General features: G+C 46.2%; 1 protein-coding gene across 6 annotated transcripts in view; it reads right to left on the reverse strand.

Annotated features, from left to right (window-relative positions):
• RAB11FIP3 (RAB11 family interacting protein 3) overlaps positions 1-26,292 on the reverse strand; it is a 137,256-nt gene that overhangs the window by 47,095 nt on the left and 63,869 nt on the right. For all 6 annotated transcript variants that reach the window (XM_040356546.1, XM_040356547.1, XM_040356545.1 and 3 more), the window contains one exon: positions 19,138-19,226. In XM_040356546.1, coding sequence (XP_040212480.1) covers positions 19,138-19,226 — 89 coding nt within the window. The remainder of the gene's footprint in view (positions 1-19,137; positions 19,227-26,292) is intronic.

A 26,292-nucleotide genomic window follows, 5' to 3' on the forward strand; every position in this document is an offset into this window, starting at 1 on the left:
TAAAGAGCTGAGTTTTGGGGGGATCACCTAAAGGTAGACAGAGTAGGAAAAGCTGGACAGATTTGGGGTAAGGAGTTTCAGAGGAAGGGAGAGGCTCCAAGGAGTAGTGATGAGCTCCGGCTAATAAGTAAAACCATCCACAGCTCTGCCCTGGGCTACATCACCAACCTTGTCTCAAAATATCAGCTAAACCTTATTCTTTGGTCCTCCCATGCTCACCTCCAGCTCTTCTCCTTGGTAGCGATGAGCTCCGGCGTGTTCGCACAGTGCACGTGCAGAGCCCGCCAGGAAGTCCCAATCTCTGGGGAATATGTCTCCCTGCCTGTGATTAGTGCAGCGCTGTGCAGACTTCCTGGCGGGCTCTGCACGTGCACTGTGCGAACACGCCGGAGCTCATCACTACCAAGGAGAAGAGCTGGAGGTGAGCATGGGAGGACCAAAGAATAAGGTTTGGCTGATATTTTGAGACAAAGTTGGTGATGTAGCCCAGGGCAGAGCTGTGGATGGTTTTACTTATTGTTAAGATTTAGAATTGTATTTGTTGGTTGAGGAGAAGTGAGGGTCCGGCGTAGAGGGGTGGAGGATACCAAAGGTTGGTAAGGTGGATGAGTAGGGTTCGGCATAGAGGGGTGGATGATACCAAAGGTTGGTAAGGTGGATGAGTAGGGTTCGGCATAGAGGGGGTGGAGGATACCAAAGGTTGGTAAGGTGGATGAGTACTTATTCAATGACGGTTGATAGTCCGGACACTCTGAAATACGTTGTGATTGTTCCCATTTGCTTCCCTGCGTTATGCCATCCATCATCTCCTCTTGGCTACACAGCTGGCCATACCTGTTCACCAACTGCTTGTACAATCCTATTTAGATCTACAAATAGAAAAGAACCCGTCTATACAACCTATCCAGGTTATAGGAGGATCAGGTACGCCCTCACACTTCTTCATAGCCATAATTAAATCGAAATACACATTGTACAGTTCAGATTGGACCATGTGTGCTGCCGGTAGAGAGCATGAGACAGTGCGGTCATCTTATCCAGGTTCCTAGTTTAGACAGCTGTGCCCCCGTACCTGGTAAGACCTTGTTCAAAACGGGGCATCTGAATCTGTACCCCTTGTGAGGAACGTGTTTAACCGCATGAGGATGCACAGGTATTCCCTGCATGAGGATGCACAGGCATTCCCTGCATGAGGATGCACAGGCATTCCCTGCATGAGGATGCACAGGTATTCCCTGCATGAGGATGCACAGGTATTCCCTGCATGAGGATGCACAGGTATTCCCTGCATGAGGATGCACAGGTATTCCCTGCATGAGGATGCACAGGTATTCCCTGCATGAGGATGCACAGGCATTCCCTGCATGAGGATGCACAGGTATTCCCTGCATGAGGATGCACAGGTATTCCCTGCATGAGGATGCACAGGTATTCCATGCATGAGGATGCACAGGCATTCCATGCATGAGGATGCACAGGCATTCCCTGCATGAGGATGCACAGGTATTCCCTGCATGAGGATGCACAGGTATTCCCTGCATGAGGATGCACAGGTATTCCATGCATGAGGATGCACAGGTATTCCATGCATGAGGATGCACAGGTATTCCGTGCATCCTCATGCAGGCAAGTCCCATTGCTGTCAACTGCAAAACAGCCGCTGCTCCCAATGACATGCATGCGGGTGTGGGTGCATAGACCTGAACAAACCCAGGGGTCTGTGCCCTACACAGATGTCACTGTGGAAGCAGTGGCTGTGTCCCTACAGAAAGAAATGGAACTGCATGCATGGGGATGAACAGAACACCTGTGCACCTCCGAGAAGGTAAATATGCGCCATGTGAACGAAACCTAAAAGGAAAACCAACGGTGTTATTCGGCATTTTGGAAAGAACGACATACCGCTTCCATTAATGGCCTGGTCACACTGGTCTGGTCCATTGTTGTGTGTCAACGAAGGTGCATTAAAGCAGAACCGAACCCATCAGTTTAACGGTTTCTCAAAACAGTTACAGTTAAGGCATGTCATGAATAACAGTTAGGCCCCCTTCACACCTACGGAATCCCATGAGGATCAGTTTTTAAACATCCACTTGCTCAGTGGGGATCGCTCCGTTGATCCTCGCTGAGCCGGCAGAGGACAGGTCTGTCTCTGCACACTGTGCAAGGGACTGACCTGTCAGATCTCCGCTCTCCTCTATGGGGTAATTGGATGAAAACAAACCGTTTTCATCCAATCCGGTCCACCAGACGGATGCAAAATAGGGTTTGCGTCCGTCATATTTTAGTGGGGAGGATTGGATCGGGGCTGATCGGGTGTCAGCGGACATATCACCGCTGACATCCGACGCTCCATAGAGATACATAGAACGCCCGTTCAAATCCGCCTGAAAAAACTGAACGGTCCTCAGGTGTGAAAGGGGCCTTATGCCGCGTACACACGATCATTTTTCGGCATGTAAAAAAACAAGTTTTTTAAAAATGTAATTTAAAACGATCGTGTGTGGGCTTCACATCATTTTTCGGGTTCTGAAAAACGACAACATTTTTTAACGTTTTAACCACTTAAGGACCGCCTCCTGCACATATACGTTGGCAGAATGGCACCGCTGGGCACATGCACGTACAGGTACGTGCTGTGCCATTGTCCAGCCGTGGGTTGCGGGTCCATATAATAATAAATTATATAGATGAATGAGAGAGAGAGATTAGCATAGGGTGAAGATGTTGCAATGACCAGTAGGTGGTTAGATAGTAAACAGATTCAGCACAGGTTAATCCAGGGCTCGACAAATCCCGGTCGCCATGGAGACTAGAAATGGCATCCTGGCGACTTGGCTTGGAAGGTGGGCAAAAAAAAAAAGTCCCCAGCTCTTCCTTGTGTGAGCTGGCGCCATCTGGTGGTGGCCGTTGGTATTACAAGTTAAGCATTACAAGGTAAACAGCAATTCTAATGTAATTTTTCACTATTTTCACTGCCATCTTCTTCCCTCTAATTAGAACCCCCAAACATATATATTTTTTATCCTAACACCCTAGAGAATAAAATGGCGATCGTTGCAATACTTTCTGTCACGCCGTATTTGCGCAGCGTTCTTACAAGCGCACTTTTTTGGGAAAAAAATTACACTTTTTTTAATTAAAAAATAAGACAACAGTAAAGTTATCCCCATTGTTTTTAATATTATGAAAGATAATGTTACGCCGAGTAAATTCATACCCAACATGTCAGGCTTCAAAATTGCGTCCGCTCGTGGAATGCCGACAAACTTTTACCCTTTAAAATCTTCATAGGCGACGTTTAAAAAAAATCTACAGGTTGCATGTTTTGAGTTACAGAGGAGGTCTAGGGCTAGAATTATTGCTCTCGCTCTACCAATCGCGGCGATACCTCACATGTGTGGTTTGAACACCGTTTACATATGGGGGCGCTGCTCACGTATGCGTTCGCTTCTGCGCGCAAGCTCGTCGGGACAGGGCGCGTTTTCTGGCTCCTAACTTTTTTAGCTGGCTCCTAGATTCCAAGCAAATTTGTCAACCCCTGTCTGCATGGAGTATGAATGTTCTCCCTGTGCTTACATGGGTTTCCTCCTGCACTCCAATGACATGCTGGCAGGTTAGTTGTCTCCTAGTATGTGAATAGGTGATATAGGGAGTTTAGATTGTAAGCTCTTTGCGGGTAGGGACTGATGTCAGTGTACAGCATGGAAGTGCCGTGTCAATGCAATATAAATGCCTGTCATCATAAATGAATAAAATAAAGCTGAGCGGATGGATAATGCGAACGAACCACGTGTCCTAAACGCTCAAGGAAGACTTGTGTGTTTACACAGAGAATTAAGTCATACAATTAATATTTATACAATTTTTAGAGCAGGCAATTGCCTAGGAGTGGATCTGCGGAGAAGGCGGGCGGACATACTCTGACAATATAGCCTTTATATAAGATTAGTCAAACATGATCTTTGTACAGCAAGACGCATCATCTACTGTGATCTCTGAATGCCGACAGTCATTTAATCTGCAACCAGATACAGCCAAAGCCATGGCTCTGCACAGCAGCTCATCCAGGGATACAGAGACTGCCCTCCCAGCAGTACAGGCCTCCCTGCTGGATACACAAAGAGCTGCACTGTAATGGAATCCTGGGCCAATTATCAGCCTGTGGAATGCAAATCTATTACAGGCGAGCAAAGAGAAATCTGCAAATCAGCTACAGGTAACTACACCTGTGAGAGAACACTGTGGAAGCCATGGTGACCAAAGGGTGGAGGGGGGGGTTGGTTTTGCAAAGTGCTGCGGCCAATCTGAAGACTTTTGATCACATTGGGGTTCACCACGGGTACCCCTGTGCCCTCACAAGAATTGGAGGTCCCAGCAACCTATGACAGCCAGCCAGGTACTTCCCTCCATGGAATGGGGTGCTATTACCGTATTTATCTGCGTATACCGCGCACTTTTTTGCCCTGAAAATCAGGGCAAAATCGTGGGTGCGCGATATACGCCGATACCCGCTTTCCCGCGCCGAGTTTGAATACTGCGCCGGCATATACCGAGCGCAGTACACTCGTGTATAGTCGGGGCAGGCTCGGCTCCTCTGGCGCTCACGTCCTGGACGTACAGGACGTGAGCGCGAGAGTAGCCGAGCCTGCCCGAGTGTACTGCGCTCGGTATATGCCGGCGCAGTATTCAAACTCGGCGCGGGAAAGCGGGGATCGAGCGAGGAGGACACCGAACCCGACGAAGAGGAAACCCGAAGCCGCAGAGGGACGCCGGACTCGACGATGGACGCCGCGCAAGACACCAAAACTGTAAGTACAAAAATCTTTTTTTCCACAGGAATGCGGGTCCACTTTAGTGGTGCGCGCTATACGCCGGAGCGTGCAATACCCCGATAAATACGGTACCTCCACCAAAGCCCAGCACCCAGGGGCGGACTGACCATTGAGGAACTTGGGCACTGCCCGAGGGCCCCATGCCACTAGGGGGCCCCATCAGGGTTGCCAGGCTCAGTAAAACCAGGGACCAATCTGTGTTTTTTTTACATCTGTCCCTGATATGTACGAAACCGACATGCTTTTGATGTGAAAATCCCGAGATTTTAGCAGCCCCGCCTCTGCACTACCTCCTGGCATGGTGGCCATCTGCAAGCCCAGGGGGGGCCCCATAATCTTCTATTGCCCGGGGGCCCCATGAGTTGTCAGTCCGCCCCTGCCAGCACCCCCTGAGTAGGGTATAAATTTGGGCAGATGTGGCATTTCATCAAATTCAAAGCCCACCCCTTGTGTTTTATGATATACCATATTTATCGGCGTATACCGCGCACTATTTTGCCCTGAAAATCAGGGCAAAATCGTGGGTGTGCGCGGTATACGCCGATACCCGCTTTCGAGCCACGAGTTTGAATACTGCGCCGGCAAATACCGAGCGCAGTACACTCGTGTATCTTCGGGCAGTCTCGGCGCCTCTCGCGCTGACGTCCTGAGCGTACAGGACATCAGCGCGAGAGTTGCCGAGCCTGCCCGACGATACACGAGTATACTGCACTCGGTATATGTCGGCGCAGTATTCAAACTCGGCGCGGTAAACGAGCGGGGAGGACGCCGGACGCGACGAAGAGGACACCCGCAGACGGACCCGACGAGGCCGCCGATGGACGCCGCGCAAGACACCAAAACTGTAAGTTCAAAACATCTTTTTTCCACAGGAATTCGGGCAACTTTAGGGGTGCGCGCTATACGCGGGAGCGCGCTATACCCCGATAAATACGGTACCTGCCTAATGCCCCGTACACACGATCCGATTATAGGACGCACGATCGGCTGTTTTTTTTGCACGTCGAATCTGATGAGTTTACCAACGTCACGAAAATTCTCGTAGGACAGAATAAAAAAAAAACGGAAGTGATGTCATGTGTTTTAATACGGAAAAAAAAATCCGTGCATGTCCGATAGAATAATATCGGGTGAACTGTCATGGTCAGCTCTCGAAAGCTCTGTACCAACGATCCGATTATGGTTTGATCGCTTCGAAAGCGGAATTTTTTTTTTATGCGATTTTTGTATAGGTATCAACCGCTTAAAGAACAAGCGATCAGTCCGTCCTCAAAACCGCTATGGAAGGACGCTGGCGCCTGGTCCGATCATTCTATTTAATGAAGCTCATGTACAATAAAGCCCTGTACACACGATCGGTTTGTCCAATGAAAACAGACCGATGGACAAATCGATCGTGTGTGGGCCCCATCGGTTTGTTTTCCATCGGTGAAAAAAAATAAAAAACCTGTTTTAAATTTTTCCTATGGATAAAAAAAACGATAGAAAAAAACGATCGTCTGTGTGGAAGTCCATCGGTCAAAAATCCACGCATGCTCAGAATCAAGTTGACGCATGCTCGGAAGCATTGAACTTCATTTTTCTCAGTACGTCGTAGTGATTACGTCACCGCGGTTTTGGCACGGTCGTATTTTTGACCGATGGTGTGTAGGCAAGACTGATGAAAGTCAGCTTCATCGGTTATCCAACGAAAAAATAAATCGGATTAGATTCCATCAGATATCCGATCGTGTGTACAGGGCTTTAGTGATAAGAAACAATTGCATTTTAGGACAACTTAGGAGTTCCTAGCCTTAAAGAGGTTTGAGAGTCTCGGTGTGAAGTCAAAGCTGCTGCAAGAGGAGTGAGACTCCACTGCCAATAGAGAGACTGAAGGCAGATATGAAGCCAGAGTGAGATTCAGCCCGCCTGTAAGTGAAATACTAGTTCTGGGTGGAAATGAACCCTGCATACACCTGTAAAGTGACAAAGTAAGGGTCACTCTTCCATACGGAGGATTTGTGCATCACAGACACAGGTGATGACATCACAGCTGTGTGTACCAAAACAGAACAGGTGACTCACCTGCAGTGCCATCCTCACGGGGCGAAGTGCCGACACCCCCTGCACCAGCATTGCATCGCCCCCCAGTCTGGGCTCTGAAGTGGTGACACTGGTGACAAGGAAGACGCTGGTCTGGTGACCAGGAAGACGAGCGAGCTGCTGGACACAGAGGAGGAAGTGCAGGAAGCAGTCTGCAAAAATACAACTGACTTTTTCTTCCTGACCTTGCAACCTGAGGCTGAGTGTGTGTGTGCGGGGAGGGGACAGACCTGGCCGCGTCACGTGGGGCCCAGGTGAACTCCTTCCGAGTTTAACTCCTGCAACGCCGAGCCTGCCTGCTCCACTCTGCATGGAATATAACAGGCAGATCATCAGAGAGCTCTGCTCCGCTCTACATTGATTATAACAGCCAGATCATCAGAGAGCTCTGCTCCGCTCTACACTAAATATAACAGGCAGATCAGCGGAGAGCTCTGCTCCGCTCTACATCGAATATAACAGCCAGATCATCAGAGCGCTCTGCTCCACTCTACATAGAATATAACAGCTAGATCAGCAACAAGACCTCTGCTCCGCTCTGCATTGATTATAACAGATCATCAGAGAGCTCTGCTCCGCTCTGCATTGAATATAACAGGCAGATCAGCAAAGAGAGCTCTGCTCCACTCTACATTGAATATAACAGATCAGCAACAAGAGCTCTGCTCCGCTCTACATTGAATATAACAGCCAGATCAGCAAAGACAGCTTTTCTCCACTCTGCATTGAATATAACAGATCAGCAAAGAGAGCTCTGCTCCGCTCTACATTGAATATAACAACCAGATCATCAGAAAGCTCTGCTCCGCTCTACATTGAATATAACAACCAGATCATCAGAAAGCTCTGCTCCGCTCTACATTGAATATAACACAGCCAGATCAGCAAAGAGAGCTCTGCTCCGCTCTACATTGAATATAACAGTCAGATCATCAGAAAGCTCTGCTCCGCTCTGCATTGAATATAACAGATCAGCAACAAGACCTCTGCTCCGCTCTACATTGAATATAACAGCCAGATCAGCAAACAGCGCTCTGCTCCGCTCTACATTGAATAGAACAGTCAGGTCAGAAAAGACAGCTTTTCTCCACTCTACATTAAATAGAACAACCAGATCAGCAAAGAGAGCTCTGCTCCGCTCTACATTGAATATACAACAGCCACTCAGGCAAGGATTCCAGTTTTAATCTACAGTGACTATATAACAGCCAGTTGAGTGTGGAGCGCTCTGCTCCTCTCTACATGCACACACCACATCCACATCTCTTACAGCTATACCCTGTACACTGAATATACCACTGCCAACATTTCTACAACTATGGCTCCACTCTACAGTAAATATACTACAGCCACACCAGCATGGAAGTTTGCTCCACTCTACATTGAATATACCACTCTCATAACTCCTACAACTATGGCTCCTCTAGGATGAAGCCCTGCTCCACTGTACAGTGTATATACAACTCGAAACTAACTCCCACGACGAGGCGAGGAACCAACTGAGTGTGTTGCAGTGTAATGCTGACAGGTGGAGAAAGCAGAGTGACAGAGTTGAGACCATCAGTCTTCTGTCTCTGCATTCCATTCCCAGAATGTGGGCGGGGAGCAGACCTGGAAGTGCGAATAATACGCCAGCAGAGAAAGATCAGGTCCCCTGCCAGAGCAGAGCTGTGTGGCAAAGCTGTAAAGGACTGGATGGCCAGAAATACAAATCATTTGGCATGCAAAAAAAAACATTCCTTTAAGCCCCTTTCACACTGCCGCAACTTAAAAGTTGTGCGATTTTGCTGCGTTTTCGACACAATTTCATGGCTGTGTAAACTTGAGGTCTATGGACCCCAACTCGCATGAAAGTCAGACCAAAGTAATACAGGGGCTACTTTGAGTTCGGCACGACTTGAAGTCGCACATCTATAAATGGTTATCATTGGAAATCATGGGGGACGACTTGTCATGCAACTTTGCAGTGCCAAATCGTGGGACGAGTCGCACACGTGTGAAAGGGGCCTTATGTCAGGGCTCGACAAATCCCGGTCACCAGGTCGCCATGGCGACTAGAAATAGTGTCCTGGCAACTTGGCTTGGAAGCTGGCGCCATCTGGTGGTGACCCGTTGGTATTACAAGTTAAGCATTACAAGTTAAACAGCAATTCTAATGTCATTTTTCACTATTTTCACTGCCATCTTCTTCCCTCTAATTAGAACCGCCAAACATTTTATATATATATTTTTTATCCTAACACCCTAGAGCAGGGATATGCAATTAGCGGACCTCCAGCTGTTGCAAAACTACAAGTCCCATCATGCTTCTGACTCTGGTGTCATGCTTGTGGCTGTCAGAGTCTTGCTATGCCTCATGGGAATTGTAGTTCTGCAACAGCTGGAGGTCCGCTAATTGCATATCCCCGCCCTAGAGAATAAAATGGCGATCGTTGCAATACTTTGTCACGCCGTATTTCCACAGCGGTCTTACAAGCGCACTTTTTTGGGAAAAAATTACACTTTTTTTAATTAAAAAAATAAGACAACAGAAAAGTTATCCCCATTTTTTTTTATATTATGAAAGATAATGTTACGCCGAGTAAATTCATACCCAACATGTCACGCTTCAAAATTGCGTCCGCTCGTGGAATGCCGACAAACTTTTACCCTTTAAAATATCCATAGGCGACGTTTAAAAAAAATCTACAGGTTGCATGTTTTGAGTTACAGAGAAGGTCTAGGGCTAGAATTATTGCTCTCGCTCTACCAATCGCGGCGATATCTCACATGTGTGGTTTGAACACCGTTTACATACGCGGGCGCTGCTCACGTATGTGTTCGCTTCTGCGCGCGAGCTCGTCGGGACGGGGTGCGTTTTCTGGCTCCTAACTTTTTTAGCTGGCTCCTAGATTCCAAGCAAATTTGTCAAACCTTGCCTTATGTGTATTTAAAATGTGAATTGCGCGGTTTGCCTGTGGTTCAGCCTTAAGGCTTTCGCTCTGCTTCCCCAGACTAGTCCGCACTAGTAGGAGCAGCTTGGAAATTTACAGAAAACTCATTTTGCCTGGAAACCTTTTTTTAGCCCAGAAATAAAGAAATGGAATGCAGAGGTGCGGCCGGTGTGGATATTTTTTTTTAATACGAATATAATGAAGGTAAAAGCAAACCCAGAATCTGTATAGGGGACAGAGTGGAGGTCACACATTGTCAGATTCCTTGGAGTATTACAAAGCTTCTGGGCAATTTCAGTAAAATAATCATTATATTTAGAAAAATATGGACTGTATTAGCTGGATTCAGAGACGTTTACGCCGGCGTATCAGTAGATACGCCGTCGTAACTCTGAATCTACGCCGTCGTAAATTGAAGCGTATTCTGGAAACCAGATACGCTTAAATTAGGCTAAGATACGAGCGGCGCAAGTCTCCTATGCCGTCGTATCTTAGGGTGCAATATTTACGCTGGCCGCTAGGTGGCGCTTCCGTTGATTTCGGCGTAGAATATGCAAATGACCTAGATACGCCGATTCAGAAACGTACGTGCGCCCGGCGCATTTCTTTACGTTGTTTACGCAAGGCTTTTTCAGGCGTAAAGTTAGTCGAACAAATAATTGGCCTAGCCAATGTTAAGTATGGCCGTCGTTCCCGCGCCGAAATTTGAAAATTTTACGTTGTTTGCGTAAGTCGTCCGTGAATGGGGCTGGATGTAATTTACGTTCATGTCGAAACCAATACGTCCTTGCGGCGTACTTTGAAACAATGCACACTGGGATATGTACACGGACGGCGCATGCGCCGTTCGTTAAAAACGTCAATCACGTCGGGTCACCAGTCATTAACATAAAACACGCCCCCCTGTTCCACATTTGAATTAGGCGCGCTTAGGCCGGCCCATTTACGCTACGCTGCCGTAACTTAGGAGGCAAGTGCTTTGTAAATACAGCACTTGCCTCTCAGACTTACGGCGGCGTAGCGTATAGGCGATACGCTACGCCGCCTCAAAGTTATGCCAGTCTTTCTGAATCTGGCTAAAAAAGTGTTTGTAACAGTTATACACAGCTGGCGGAACTTAACAAAAATAAGACCTTTGTGTCCCAATCCCAATTATCTGTAACATTGTACTCTTGCCCAATTCTTATGCCGCGTACACACAACCGTTTTTCTTTTAATGGAAAAAAAAACTGTTTTTCAACGTGATTCTTGTCAAGCCTGCCTTGCATACACACGATTGTGAAAAAAAAATTGCTCGAGCAAAGCGCGGTGACGTGCAACACATACAAAGACACTATAAAAGGGGAAGTTCCATTAGAATAGCGCCACCCTTTGGGCTGATTATGCAAATTTCCCTTCTCATAACTTGCTTCTGAGCATGTGTGTTTTTTCCCCCGTCGTTAACCACTTAACCCCCAGGCCATATTGCTGGTCAAAGACCAGAGCACTTTTTGCGATTCGGCGCTGCGTCGCTTTAACTGACAATTGCGCGGTCGTGCGACGTGGCTCCCAAACAAAATTGGCGTCCTTTTTTCCCCACAAATAGAGCTTTCTTTTGGCGGTATTTGATCACCTCTGCATTTTTTAGTTTTTGCGCTATAAACAAAAATAGAGCGACAATTTTGAAAAAAATGAATATTTTTTACTTTTTGCTATAATAAATATCCCCTAAAAATATATAAAAAAAACTATTTTAGACGTATATACGTAAAAAGTAAAAGGGGACACTGCAGGGTTTTTTATTTTTTTGTGTGTGTGCCCAGAGTTAGGCTTTAATATAAAACATTATTCATAAATCTTTAAAAAAAAACAAAACTCATGTGTCTCCTTGTGAAATACAAGTCAATATAGAAGAAAGGTGCCAGTTTCCCTATCCTCTGTCTGCAAGAACTGTACATTAGAGGGGTAAAAAACAAAGAATCTGCAACACTCAGAACTTCTGCATTCTCATTTTAGCCAGGATGTCTAAATAAGGAAATTCATGTAATTTCACCCCACAGAACCAAAAAGGAGGAAGTCAAATATTCACAGGTACTTTTCTTTCATCCAGAAAAGAGTTCATGATTAATAGCTGCTGGTTTTAATTTATCTAACCAAAAACAGCTTTAAAGTACACTTGTCATGTAAACAAGAAAGGGGTAGCAGTCATCGATGTTTCTGAAAATGCAGATTGCCTGACTGTCATGCAAACTAGAGCTGCACGATTCTGGTCAAAATGAGAATCACGATTCTTTTGCTCATCACTGGTCTCTTTTTTATACATCAGAAGCAGTACCGCCGGCAACCATTGGGTGGCGCATGGATACACACAGTTGTACAGAACTGTGAGAAAGATTAATACATCAGAAGCAGTACCGCCGGCAACCACTGGGTGGCGCATGGATACACACTACAGTTGTACAGAACTGTGAGAAGCCCAGGCATCCATCCAGCGGCACAGGCTGCTGACATCAGTTCCGAAATCTGCGCCAATTTGCGTTCCACGCTGGTTACGTGGAACCTGCGGTGACACAAAAGAATCGCGGGTCATCCCGCGGGCGGGGAGAATCAAGATCGCGATTCTCTCCGCGATTAATCATGCAGCTCTAATGCAAGCCCGCAGGCATCAATATTTTTTTTGAGTCTGACCTGGAATAAGCAGATTAGGAGACATAGAAGTCCAAATCTACATATTTGTTCCAGGTCATTGAACCTCAGGCTCCATTCACACCTAGGCGTTTGAACGCCTGAAGCCCGACGCTATTGCAGCCTAAAATAAGATGGAGGGGTGATTTAACATTGTTCTCTATGGAGATGGTTTACATCTCCACGCCGAACGCAGAAACGCCGTACGTCTGAAGCTCAAAACAAGTCCCTGACCCTTTTTTTCAGGCGGCTTCGGCGTTCGGCATAGCCGACAATGTGTAAATCACCCCTCCAGCGAAAACAAGGTTAAAAAACGACGCGTTTTGTCGAGGCAAATCGCGGTACAAAACGCCACAATTTGTCGCGGCAAATCGCGGTACAAAACGCTGCGCTAAGGTGTGAATGCAGCCTCAGGATTTCACCAAGGGGAGTCAGTATGACAGCCAGGTAGATGGCATTTTCTAAAGGAGAGATCAGCCATAGATGGCTCTATTTTTTCTCTTGTGACATGTTTCCTTTTTGCTTACTACTTCGCATCCGGGCCATTTTCTGTAAGAAATTTACATTCTTTTTGCTAGAAAATTGCTTAGAACCCACAAACATATATTTAGATATTTTTTTTAGCAGAGACTCTATAGAATAAAATGGTGGGTGTTGCAATTTTTTAACGTCACATGGTATTTGTGCAGCAGTTTTTCAAACGCAATTTTTTTGAAAAACAAAAAACAATTTCATGAATATATATATAAAAAAAAAAAAAACACCCTTAACCCAATTTTTGTATAGCATGTGAAAGATGAGGTTACGCCGAGTAAACAGATACCCAACCTTTCCCGTTTTAAAACTGCGTCTGCCCAAGAAATGGTGGAAAACTACGGTGCTTAAAATTTTACCTAGGCGACGCTTTAAACGCCTTTACAGGTTTAAAGGTTTAATAGTTTAACATTACACAGGAGGTCTGGTGCTAGAATTATTGCTCTCCCTCTGACGTTTGTGACAATACCTCACATGAGTGGTGCGATCCCCGTTTACATATGCGTGCGAGAGTAACATATGCATTTGGATTTGCGCGTAAGCATGGTGGGACAGGGCACTTTGAAAATGTATTTATTTATTTATTTTATACCATTTTTTTGTACTAACTTTATTGCCATCACAAGGAATGAACTACATCCCTTGTGGCAGCATGGGCTGCGACAGGTCCTCTTTATGGAGAGATTTGGGCTCTATTAGATTGGTCTGATCGGCTGCCTTCTTGGCTGCTGGTGGCCAGGTAAACAAAGGGGTGGAACCGAAAGTGAAAAATTACTCTTCGCTCCCAGTATCCGGGGTTAGGCTCCATTCACACCTGAATGCAACGTTTTGTACCGCGATTTGCCGCGACAAATTGCGGCGTTTTGTCCTGCGATTTGCCGCGACAAAACGCAGCGTTTTTTACCACGGTTTTCGCTGGAGGGGTGATTTACACATTGTCGGCTATGGCCGAACGCCGAAGCCGCCTGAAAAAAAGGGTCAGGGACTTGTTTTGAGCTTCAGGCGTACGGCGTTTCGGCGTGGAGATGTGAACCATCTCCATAGCCAACAATGTTAAATCACCCCTCCAGCGTATTTCAGGCTGCAATAGCGTCGGGCGTCAAAACGCCTAGGTGTGAATAGAGCCTTAAAAGAGAGGGGAATGATGTCAGTTCCTCTCTCTCTGCACAGGGCAGTCATTGCCACCAGCCGCATCGCTTCCGGCCTCCACGATGGGACAGGGGAGCCCAGGAAAGGCAGCAGTGGGAGGGGGGGTGGGACACGCTCCCACCACCAGCAGAAGTGATCGAGTGGCTAACAAGATTTTACCCCCTTCCTGACCAGAGCACTTTTTTCAATTTGGCACTGTGTCGCTTTAACTGACAATTGCGCGGCCGTGCGACGATGTACCCAAACAAAATGTGCTTCCTTTTTTCCCCCCACAAATAGAGCTTTCTTTTGGTGGTATTTGATCACCTCTGCGGTTTTTATATTTTTTGCGCTATAAACAAAAGGACAGCGACAACTTTGAAAAAAACACAATATCTTACTAACTTACTATAATAAATATCCGTATATTGGTTTGCGCAAAAGTTATAGCGTCTACAAAATAGGGGATAGAATTATGGCATTTTTATTATTATAATTTTTTTTACTAGTTATGGTGGCGATCTGTGATTTTTATCGGGACTGCAACATTATGGCGGACACATCAGACACTTTTGAGACGATTACTGTAAAAATAACACTGGCAGGGAACGGGTTAACACTGTTATACAAGCTGTACACTCACTACTTTACATTGTAGCAAAGTGTAATTTCTTCAGGGTTGTCACATGAAAAGATATAATAAAATATTTACAAAAATGTGAGGGGGTGTACTCACTTTTGTGACATACAGTGTATCCCCTAATTGCACATTTCATTTGATTCTGAATAATAGAAGCTGTCTATAGCATCTTATGTATAATCCTGCTTGAAAAGTAAAAAAATATCTGTAATTATTTTTAGGATTGGTGTGTTAAGTTTGTTTATTTTCTAAATGGGCTCCTTTAAGCTAGTGCATTGTTGGTTCACTTACCTTTTCCTTCCATTGCCCTTCTAAATGTCTTTTTTCTTTGTTTGAATTTCTCACTTCCTGTTCCTCCTCAGTAAGCTTTCCCCCATCATCTGAGCCGTTCTGGCTGGGGGTTAGTCAGCCAGAACCACTTACTGAGGAGGAACAGGAAGTGAGAAATTCAGACAAAGAGAAAAAAACATTTAGAAGGGAAATGGAAGGAAAAAGTAAATGAACCCACAATGCACTAGCTTAAAAGGAACCGATTTAGAAAAAAAAAAAATTAATAAAATCTTTACAACCCCTTTAATGGAAACACAAACATATATAGCCGGATTCAGTAAGACTTACGACGGCGTATCAGTAGATACGACGTCGTAAATCCGAATGCGCGCCGTCGTATATTTAAGCGTATTCTGGAAACCAGAGGCGCTTAAATTTGGCCAAGATATGACCGGCGTAAGTCTCCTACGTCGTCGTATCTTATGTGCATATTTACGCTGGCCGCTAGGGGCGTGTACGTGGATTTACGCGTCGAATATGCAAATGACCTAGATACGCCGATTCACGAACGTACTTGCGCCCGATACGCTGTTTACGCAAGGCATTTTTCCGGCGTAAAGATAAACCACCAAAAAGATGGCGCAGCCCATGCAAGGTATGGACGACTGAACAGCCGTCGTATTTTACCTCGTTTGCGTAAGCGTACATGAATGTGGCTGGGCGCAGGTTACGTTCACGTCGAAAGCAATGAGTATTTGCGACGTGATTCTGAGCATGCGCGCGCATGCGCCGTACCAACGGCCCTCATTTACATGGGGTCACGGTTAATTTAAATGAAGCCCGCCCACTACACGCCTACTTTGAATTAGGCGGGGTTACACCGGGCCATTTGCGCTACGCCGACGTAACTTAGGGAGAAAGTGCTTTGTGAATACAGTACTTGCCTCACTATGTTACGTCGGCGTAGAGCAAATAGGATGCGCTACGCCGGCATAAAGATACGCCGCCATACGTGAATCTGGCTAATAGTGGGGAGTTCTCAAGTTGGACTGCAAACCTGCAGATACACTTTAATGGAATTTACAGTTCAATCACTGGTTAATGGGTGATCCAACTCTGCTTGTGGCCAGCAGAGGGCAGCAAAGGCAATAGGTTTGCCCATACACAGTGTAAATACCGCAGCAAGGTGACAGCGCATGATGTGAACACAAACTGTTTACTTTGCCAACAAGGTGACACTGTTATTACAAAAAATGTGACAAACGGCTGTACTCCCATCGTGTAAGCCCGCCCTAGAATCCTGTATCTTCCCCAGCTCTCTTTTTTTTAGGCTTAAAAGCATCAACCAATCAAAACTCCTGCTTTTTTCATTACTATATTTTATATACATTTTGTAGATCCCCCCCCCCCTTGAAGTAGCCATATGTATACAGAGCAATGTAGTCCACATTTCTGCGGAAGGTGCAGGATAAGCCACACAGCCATCTTTGATAAAGTGTGTTTTTTTTTTTAAGGGGTGGTTCACCCTAAAAACTACTTTTTTTTATTACACTGCCCCCCCACATTACAATCCGATTAAGGCTATTATTTTTTTGATGCTGTACATACCCTTGTACAGCATATTCACCCGTGCATCCGGGTTGCGAGTCCCGCGGGAGTGGGCGTTCCTAACATGTCTGTGATTGACATTTTGCCCAAAAACGAGCTCCCCCCGTCGCGTAAGCCGCGTCACGATTGGCGAAAGGAGCCGAACAGCGATGCGCATGCGCAGTACAGCGCCGACTTGCCGTTCGGCTCCTTTCGCCAACCGTGACGCGGCTTACGCGACGGGGGGGGAGCTCGTTTTTGGGCAAAATGTCAATCACAGACATGTTAGGAACGCCCACTCCCGCGGGACTCGCAAACCCGGATGCACGGGTGAATATGCTGTACAAAGGTATGTACAGGATCAAAAAAATAATAATAGCCTTAATCGTATTGTAATGTGGGGGGGGGCAGTCTAATAAAAAAAAAGTAGTTTTTAGGGTGAACCACCCCTTTAAGTGTACGATCCCATTTTAATTATAATTCATCAGGTACTAGTCTTACTTTTTGAGACTGAAGTCGGATTGGTAGCACTGCTAACCCTAAGGAAGGACCCATGCAGGTGCTGAATCTGTAAAGTGTCTATAGGGCCGGGCCAAGGGATGGGCAGAAGAAGGGGCTGCCTTAGGCGCTTTAGTGGGAGGGTGCCACAAAAAAGGGCAACATCTTTAACCCAAGCTGCTGAAGTAGTTCACAATTCACATGGGGTAGGGGGTGCTCAAGGGCCTTATCCCTCAGCTGGGTGTCTGCAGGGCCGCCATCAGGGGGGTACAGGCAGTACACCTGTAAGGGGCCCGGAGGCCCACAGGGACCCAGATGGCAACCCCTTCTTTTTTTTATATAAAAAAAAAAAAAAATTAAATATATTTTTATTTTATTTTTTATTCAAAAAGGGACAATTTTTTTTTTATTTTTTTTTTTTAAAGGTCCGGAGTTCCCCAGGGGCCCGAATGACAACCCCCTTTTTTTATATATATAAAAACAAATCTATATATCTATAATATTATTTATTATTAAAGGGCCCCCCTTTTTTTTTTTATAAATATTTTTTTATTTTTGTTTATATAGATGTTTTTATTTTATTAAAGGGCCCAGGAGGTCCCCAGGGCCCTGGATGGCAACCCCCCTTTTTTTGTAATTTCTTTTCATAAAAAAAAATATATATATTAAAGGGCCCAGAGGTCTCCAGATGGCAACCCCCCTTTTTAAAAAAATAAATATTTTTTATATATATTTTTTATTTTTATTTTTATTTATTTATTTATACTTTATTCAATATCCAGTCAAAATATAGAATTAAACCTTGATACATACAGAGAGCTCATCCTACCTGCTTAGTACTTTAGCTTTTCAACTAAGTATTACTGTACTGCAACAATGCACTTAATTCATCCCTTTTTGTCCTGAAACACAACCGCCGGGGAATCTGAAACGCAACCGCCGGGGGTCCTGAAACGCAACCGCCGGGGGTCCTGAAACGCAACCGCCGGGGGTCCTGAAACGCAACCGCCGGGGGTCCTGAAACGCAACCGCCGGGGGTCCTGAAACGCAACCGCCGGGGGTCCTGAAACGCAACCGCCGGGGGTCCTGAAACGCAACCGCCGGGGGTCCTGAAACGCAACCGCCGGGGGTCCTGAAACGCAACCGCCGGGGGTCCTGAAACGCAACCGCCGGGGGTCCTGAAACACAACCGCCAGGGGTCCTGGAACACAACCGCCAGGGGTCCTGGAACACAACCGCCAGGGGTCCTGGAACACAACCGCCAGGGGTCCTGGAACACAACCGCCAGGGGTCCTGGAACACAACCGCCAGGGGTCCTGGAACACAACCGCCAGGGGTCCTGGAACACAACCGCCGGTGGTCCTGAAACACCCTAGTGCTGCTAATCCTGAAACTCAACCGCCAGGGATCCTGAAACACAACCGCCGGTGGTCCTGGAACACAACTGCTGGTGATCCTGGAACACCCTATTGTTGTCCACTACATAAAGAATGCCTAAGAAGATTCTGAGAGCCACCAATCGGATTCGGAACTGCCTTAGATGGCGCAATCCAATTGGTAATACAGAAAGCAAAGAAAGGAAGTTACATGCCACACAGGAAATACACGGCTGCTGCTTTGTGTGAACCAGTGTGCGCTTGTGAGCGCTGCAAATTACAGAGAGCTCAAACAAGAGTCAACCTGAGTGAACTTTCTGATTATGACAGAGCTGCAGCATTTGCTGAATAATTTACCAACTTTAACTTGCTGCCTGGAATTGCCCTTAATAGAGCAATAATTATGTGAGCTGCAGCTCATAACAAACAATGGCTTCACTGTACTCATTTCAGATTTTTAATAGCGTGCCCGCGGCACGTACCAGGCGTGGCACTCATCCAATCAAAGCTAAATTGACAGATTTGGCCTGGAGATCCCAATTATAGACCTGAATAAAAATAGATATGATAACAATTCCTCCAATAATTACCTCAAATGCTGCCAAGTCATCAAAATCCACAGAGCAGGCGGGCTCTCCCTCGGATGGGTATCCCAGATCATACAGCTGCATATCCAGGTCTATGAAAAGAAGACATGAAATTAGACTAAAGCAATCAGCAGGGAAATTTAAAGGCTCAGTTTACTTTTGGAATAAAATGCATCATGCAGTCAGTAGTCTTTTCACATTTCTGTGCAGCTTCTGAAATTGGTGCTTAGTCCAAATGCCATACCTGTAAGCAGTAGTGTATTTAGGTTTTGTGCTGCCCGAGGCCTGACGAAACTCGTGCACCCCCAACTTCAAATATGACACACCCCTTCCTGTCAAGGCCACACCCCTTGAGGTTTAAGACCCACCCTGAAATTTTCAAGTGGGGACACTAGTTCTGAGGGCCTGGGGGAGGGCAATGAATTCCCGCAATTTGCATAGATTTCCTCTCACTTCCTGTTTGTCTATGGGGCAGGAAGTGAAGTGAAATCTCTGCAATGGGACGGGGATGGTAAAATGCAGACGGCTTGCATTTTAGTGCCACGCACACAACATTGTAGTGTGACTGAGGAACATAGAAAACCATTGTTTTCTAGGGGACCTTGCTGGGATCCGTGTTGGTAGATCACTGCATGTAATGTGAATCAGCCCTAAACCTGTGGCTCTGACCTCGTGCTCCCCCGCTGTCACCTTTAAACACACAAGCCTTTTTGAGGTTGCACACTGTGCATAGCGCACCCCTAAATCTTGCACTCTGTACATAGCGCACCCCTGAGTTGTGCGCTCAGTACGTAACTTACTCCTGAACTCTGCACACAGCACACAGCACACCCGTAACCCTGCACTCTGTACACAGCTCACTCGGGAACCCTGCACTCTGTACACAGCTCACTCGGGAACCCTCCACTCTGTACACAGCTCACTCGGGAACCCTGCACTCTGTACACAGCTCACTCGGGAACCCTGCACTCTGTACACAGCTCACTCGGGAACCCTGCACTCTGTACACAGCTCACTCGGGAACCCTGCACTCTGTACACAGCTCACTCGGGAACCCTGCACTCTGTACACAGCTCACTCGGGAACCCTGCACTCTGTACACAGCTCACTCGGGAACCCTGCACTCTGTACACCTCGCATCCCTGAACCCTGCACTCTGTACACAGCGCATCCCTGAACCCTGCACTCTGTACACAGCGCATCCCTGAACCCTGCACTCTGTACACAGCGCATCCCTGAACCCTGCACTCTGTACACAGCGCATCCCTGAACCCTGCACTCTGTACCCAGCGCATCCCTGAACCCTCCACTTTGTACATAGTGTAATCCATAGAGCAATCCTGAACCTGCGCATAACAGACTCCTGAACCCTGCACTTTATATGTAGTCTAATGCTGAACTCTGCATAACACACTCCTAAACCCTGCGTAATGTAATCCTAAACTCTGCACACTGTGCATAACACACTGCTGAAACCTACACTCATAGCGCACACCTGAACTCTGCACTCTGTGTATGTAGTGCAATCCTGAACCCTGCACTCTGTACATAGCGCACTCCTGAACTCTGCACTCTGTATGTGTTCTAATGCTGAACTCTGTACTTTTTGCGTAACACACTCCTGATCCCTGCATTCTGTACGTAGCACACTCCTGAGCTCTACACTCTGTATAAAGTGCAATCCTGAACTCTGCACTCTGTGCATAACACACTCCTAGACGCTGCACTCTGTACGTAGTGCACCCCAGATACAATGCCGATGCAGGCCAACAAGGAAATTTGGTTTGTGACCCCTGTTCTAGAGGAACCCTAGGGTACAACAGACCTGTGGTTGAGAATGTCTGGTTACATTATAAGAACGCAGCATGCCAGTTTTATTTGGCAGTTGTATCACTATTATCTGTAGGCACTGATGACTATTTGCTTATTCAAATATTTTGGAAAAGTAAAATTTCCATGAGGTGTACTTACCTTCTCACATGATAGAATATTATGGAGAAAAGAACCAGCAGAACTGGAACACACAAAGGTCGATTGAAAAACAAAAATTCCCCGGGTAGATACAACAGAGTTGGGGATTTTTGGGGTTGCACAGCGGCGTAAAAATGAAAAGCAACTGCTGGAATCTACCAGGAAGCAGTTCAAATGTAATACAAAACCCGTCATTAAAATTGTTGGGGAAACAAAAGGAACAAGAAATTAAAAAGTGACATTTCTTGTTCTCAGTTCTGCACGCTCTCTCCTAATTCATAAGATTCGAAGCTTAAGGCTGCATTCACACCTGAGCGTAGGGCGTTCGGTCGTTTTTTCGGGCGTTTTTTTTCGCGCGTATTCATGCTTATTTGCGCGTTTGCATACAGCGTCGTGCGACGTTTTTGTACTTCGGCATTTCTTATTTTAGCCAATAGGAAAAATTATCATCTTTTCATCACTTGTTGCTATGTTGGTAGATTTTTTTTAATCTTCTGCATGGGCGACAAGTTCTATTGATTAAAGCGACGAAACGCCCATAGCAAACGCCTGTTGTCGCGCGATACGCTCAATACGCGCGTTTCCCATTACTTTCTATGGGGGAAAAAAAACGCTCAAACGCCTCTGTCGCTCGATTCGCGCGACAAAAAAAGGTCCGGGACTTGTTTGAGCTTCGTGCGACAGGCGTTTGGGCGTTCAGGCGTTCAGGTGTGAACAGTCACCATAGGGAATAATGTTAATTCTCCCCTCTGGCGTTTGTGAGCAGTGCGCTTCAGGCGTAAAAACGCCTAGGTGTGAATGGGGCCTAAAGGGGCTGTAAAGGTTTGTTTTTTATTTTGTAAATAGGTTCCTTTAACCACTTGGGATCCGCCTGCCGTCAATTGACGGCTACAGTGCGGATCCCAATCTCCAAACTGCCGCGGGGAAAATCTGTGTTGGCCGTGTCCCTCGGACACAGCCAATTACAGATCGCCGCGAACGGCCAATCAGAGTGGCCGTTCGCGAGGCGATCTGTGCGGCCAATGAGAGAGGATCTCATATGTAAACATATAAGATCATCTCTCATTGCCGTTTTACACAGAGACAGCGGTGCTGTCTCTGGAGAGGAGACCGATCTGTGTCTCTTGTACATAGAGACATAGATCGGTCACCCCCCCCCCAGTCACCCCCCCCTCCACCTACAGTTAGAACACAATGCAGGGATACATTTAACCCCTTCCTCACCCCCTAGTGTTAACCCCTTCAATGCCAGTCACATTTATACTGTAATTAGTGCATATTTATAGCACTGATCGCAGTATAAATGTGAATGGCGCCAAAAATGTGTCCGATGTGTCCGCCATAACGTCGCAGTCCCATTAAAAATCGCAGATCGCCGCCATTTCTAGTAAAAAAAAATAATTAAAAAAAAATAATTCTGTCCCCTATTTTTTTTTTTTTTAAATTGGGATATTTATTATAGCAAGAAGTAAAAAATATTGTATTTTTTTCAAAATTGTCTCACTTTTTTGTTTATAGCGCAAAAAATAAAAACCGCACAGGCGATCAAATACCACCAAAAGAAAGCTCTACTTGTGGGGAAAAAAGGACGCCAATTTTGTTTGGGAGCCACGTCGCACGACCGCGCAATTGTTAGTTAAAGCGATGCAGTGCCGAAAGCTGAAATTTCACCTGGGCAGGAGGGGGGTATATGTGCCCAGTAAGCAAGTGGTTAAGCTAGTGCATTGTTGGTTCACTTACCTTTTCCTTCCATTTCCCTTCCAAATGTTTTTTTTCTTTGTCTGAATTTCTCACTTCCTGTTCCTCCTCAGTAAGCGGTTCTAAATGACTTTCCACCGCTCGGATGATGGTGGAAAGCTTACTGAGGAGAAACAGGAAGTGAGAAATTGAAACAAAGAAAAAAAAAACATTTAGAAGGGAAATCGAAGAAAAAAGGTAAGTGAACCGACAATGCACTAGCTTAACCACTTAAGACCCGGACCTTTAGGCAGCTAAAGGACCCGGCCAGGTTTTGCGATTCAGCACTGCGTCGCTTTAACAGACAATTGCGCGGTCGTGCGACGTGGCTCCCAAACAAAATTGGCGTCCTTTTTTCCCCACAAATAGAGCTTTCTTTTGGTGGTATTTGATCACCTCTGCGGATTTTATTTTTTCCGCTATAAACAAAAATAGAGCAACAATTTTGAAAAAAATTCAATATTTTTTACTTTTTGCTATAATAAATATCCCCCAAAAATATATAAAGCATTTTTTTTCCCCTCAGTTTAGGCCGATACGTATTCTTCTACCTATTTTTGATAAAAAATATCGCAATAAGCGCTTATCGGTCGGTTTGCGCATAATTTATAGCGTTTACAAAATAGGGGATAGTTTTATTGCATTTTATTTTATTTTATTATTTTTTTACTACCAATGGCGGCGATCTGCGATTTTTTCGTGACTGCGACATTATGGCGGACACTTCGGCCAATTTTGACCCATTTTTGGGACCATTGTCATTTTCACAGCAAAAAATGCATTTAAATTGCATTGTTTATTGTGAAAATGACAGTTGCAGTTTGGGAGTTAACCACAGGGGGCGCTGAAGGTGTTAGTGTTCACCTAGTGTGTGTTTACAACTGTAGGGGGGTGTGGCTGTAGGTCTGACATCATCGATTGAGTCTCCCTATAAAAGGGATCACTCGATCGATGCAGCCACCACAGTGAAGCACGGGAAGCCGTGTTTACATACGGCTCTCCCCGTTCTTCAGCTCCGGGGAGCGATCGCGAGGGGGCGGCTAGAAACGAATAGTCGCGCCCTCGTCCCGGGAACCGCCGCATGTACGGGGGGGGTGTCCCGATCGGACCCCCGACCCACGTCTAGGCAGGCACGTACAGGTACGTTGATGTGCCTGTCCGTGCCATTCTGCAGACGTAAATGTACATGCGGCGGTCCGAAAGTGGTTAAGTAACAGTACGCAGGTTATCTATTACATAAACAGCAAAGTTTAGCAGATGGCGCTGCCCCAAGTTGCATGCCTATTGGAAGGGGGTGACAGACACGCTAAACACAGTATTCCAGGTGTCACTCCCATTAGATCCTAAATAATGTCTCCTGGATCTTCTAGATGAGCTGGAATGGGAACCCCATATTGGTAGGGTGACCACATTTCCAAACTACCATTCAGGGGCACCTTCCCTTCCCAAAAATCACCTTGTGCTGTAACGAATCACAGTACAATGATTGGACACAAGACCTGCATTTGACTTTAAGTTAAAGCGAAGGTTCGCCAAATTTTTATAAGTCTGCAGCTACAAATACTGCAGCTGCTGACTTAAAATATGGACATTTACCTGTCCAGCGCACCCGTGGCCGACCTGTCCCTCAGTTGCTGCCGCCGCCACCTTCGGTAAGGTAATCAGGAAGCAAAGCCTTGCGGCTTCACTTCCCGGTTTCCTGTATTATACAGGTATCTGCATCCCCCCCCCCCCGAAAGGTGAGGAAAAGATGATTCGCACTCCGTATTTGACGTATTCATTGACAAGCCACAGTAGACAAACGCAAATAGGAACGGTTGACGTGTTTCAGCCTATAAGGCCTTAGTCATAACCACCCTGAAAGGTGCCAAAGGTTCCGAAAAGCAGAGGTTCCATTTTTGTGTGGACCTCCGCTTTAACCTCTGTTCGATCTGCATTTGACCTCCTTCTGACCTGCATTTAAAGTCCTGACCTAAATATGACCTTCTAACTTCGCGTTGGCCTCCTTCCTGACTTCGCGTTGACCTCCTTCCTGACTTCCCGTTGACCTCCTTCCTGACTTCCCGTTGACCTCCTTCCTGACTTCCCGTTGACCTCCTTCCTGACTTCGCGTTGACCTCCTTCCTGACTTCGCGTTGACCTCCTTCCTGACTTTGCGTTGACCTCCTTCCTGACTTCACGTTGACCTCCTTCCTGACTTCGCGTTGACCTCCTTCCTGACTTCACGTTGACCTCCTTCCGACCTGCATTTGAAGTCCTAACCTGAAGCTGACCTCGGTCTGACCTGCATTCGATTTGTTCAATCCGATTTTGCAATCCTATAAACTTGTATGGGAATACCAAACCCTTCTGAGGCAAACAAAACCCAGGCCCTTATAGTCATTCCGTGAGAACTGACAGCAATGACTAATCTCGCATCCCAATAATAAATATGGAAATTGAGAAGGAAAATGGTTGGGTTCTATAGAGCTGCAGGCAGCGGTTTTTATATTTTATAAGTCAAATGAGAAAAATCACTTTAATGCTTTGCTTTTTTTTCTCTAATCCAGTGGTCAGTCTGTAGTCTATCATCATAATTCTAAAAAAAAAAAATGCAAAATATTGCCATAGTTATTGCCGGTACATTTTGCAAGCACTAACTCCCAGCACGAAGTGGCCCCCCCTGCTGTGTGTACCAGATGTATTGAGCGGGCCTCACTGTGCAACAGCAAAACCCGGCAGCTTTAAGACCACAGCTAATGATAGGTTACGCTGTGTAGAAAATACATCTCCTTAAACATGGCCTGTTTATTCATTCAGATTCGAATAAAGATTGCAAAATTCAACAAAACACTGACGGCTGCAAAGCCAATGCTTGTTTTCAGTTGCTAACAGATGTTTTGCTGTGCTCTGCAGAGGCGCATTGCGGGCGGTATTAACCCTTTTTCGGCCGCTAGCGGGGGTTAATACCGCACCACTATCGACCGCATCCTGCGGCAATTCCGACGGTATATCGCCGCTATTTTTAGCGACGCTATACCGCCATCGCACCTCCTGCCCCAGTGTGAAAGGGGCCTAAGGTCCTATAATTTCAGTTCACACCAATGTGCCGCTACCCAACGGACACCAACACAACACACATTACACACAGCATAAGGTGCGCCAATTGGAGTCAGTGGGCCCTAAACTTAAAGGGGTTGTAAACCCTCATGTATTTTCACCTTAAAGCAGAGCTCCACCCTAAAGTGGAACTCCCGCTGATCGGAACCCTCCCCCCCCCCTCCGGTGTCACATTTGACACCTTTCAGGGGGGTGCAGATACCTGTCTAAAGACAGGTATTTGCACCCACTTCCGGCCACACGTCTCGGGCAAACAACGGGTTTTTCCAGACTTCCCGTCTATCCCCCGTTGTGTTCTGGGAACACTCGGCTCCCAGCACACAGCGTGTGAGCCAATCGGCGGGCGCAGCG

The sequence above is a fragment of the Rana temporaria genome, chromosome 6, assembly GCF_905171775.1.
Source record: "Rana temporaria chromosome 6, aRanTem1.1, whole genome shotgun sequence".
Taxonomy (NCBI): Eukaryota; Metazoa; Chordata; class Amphibia; order Anura; family Ranidae; genus Rana; species Rana temporaria.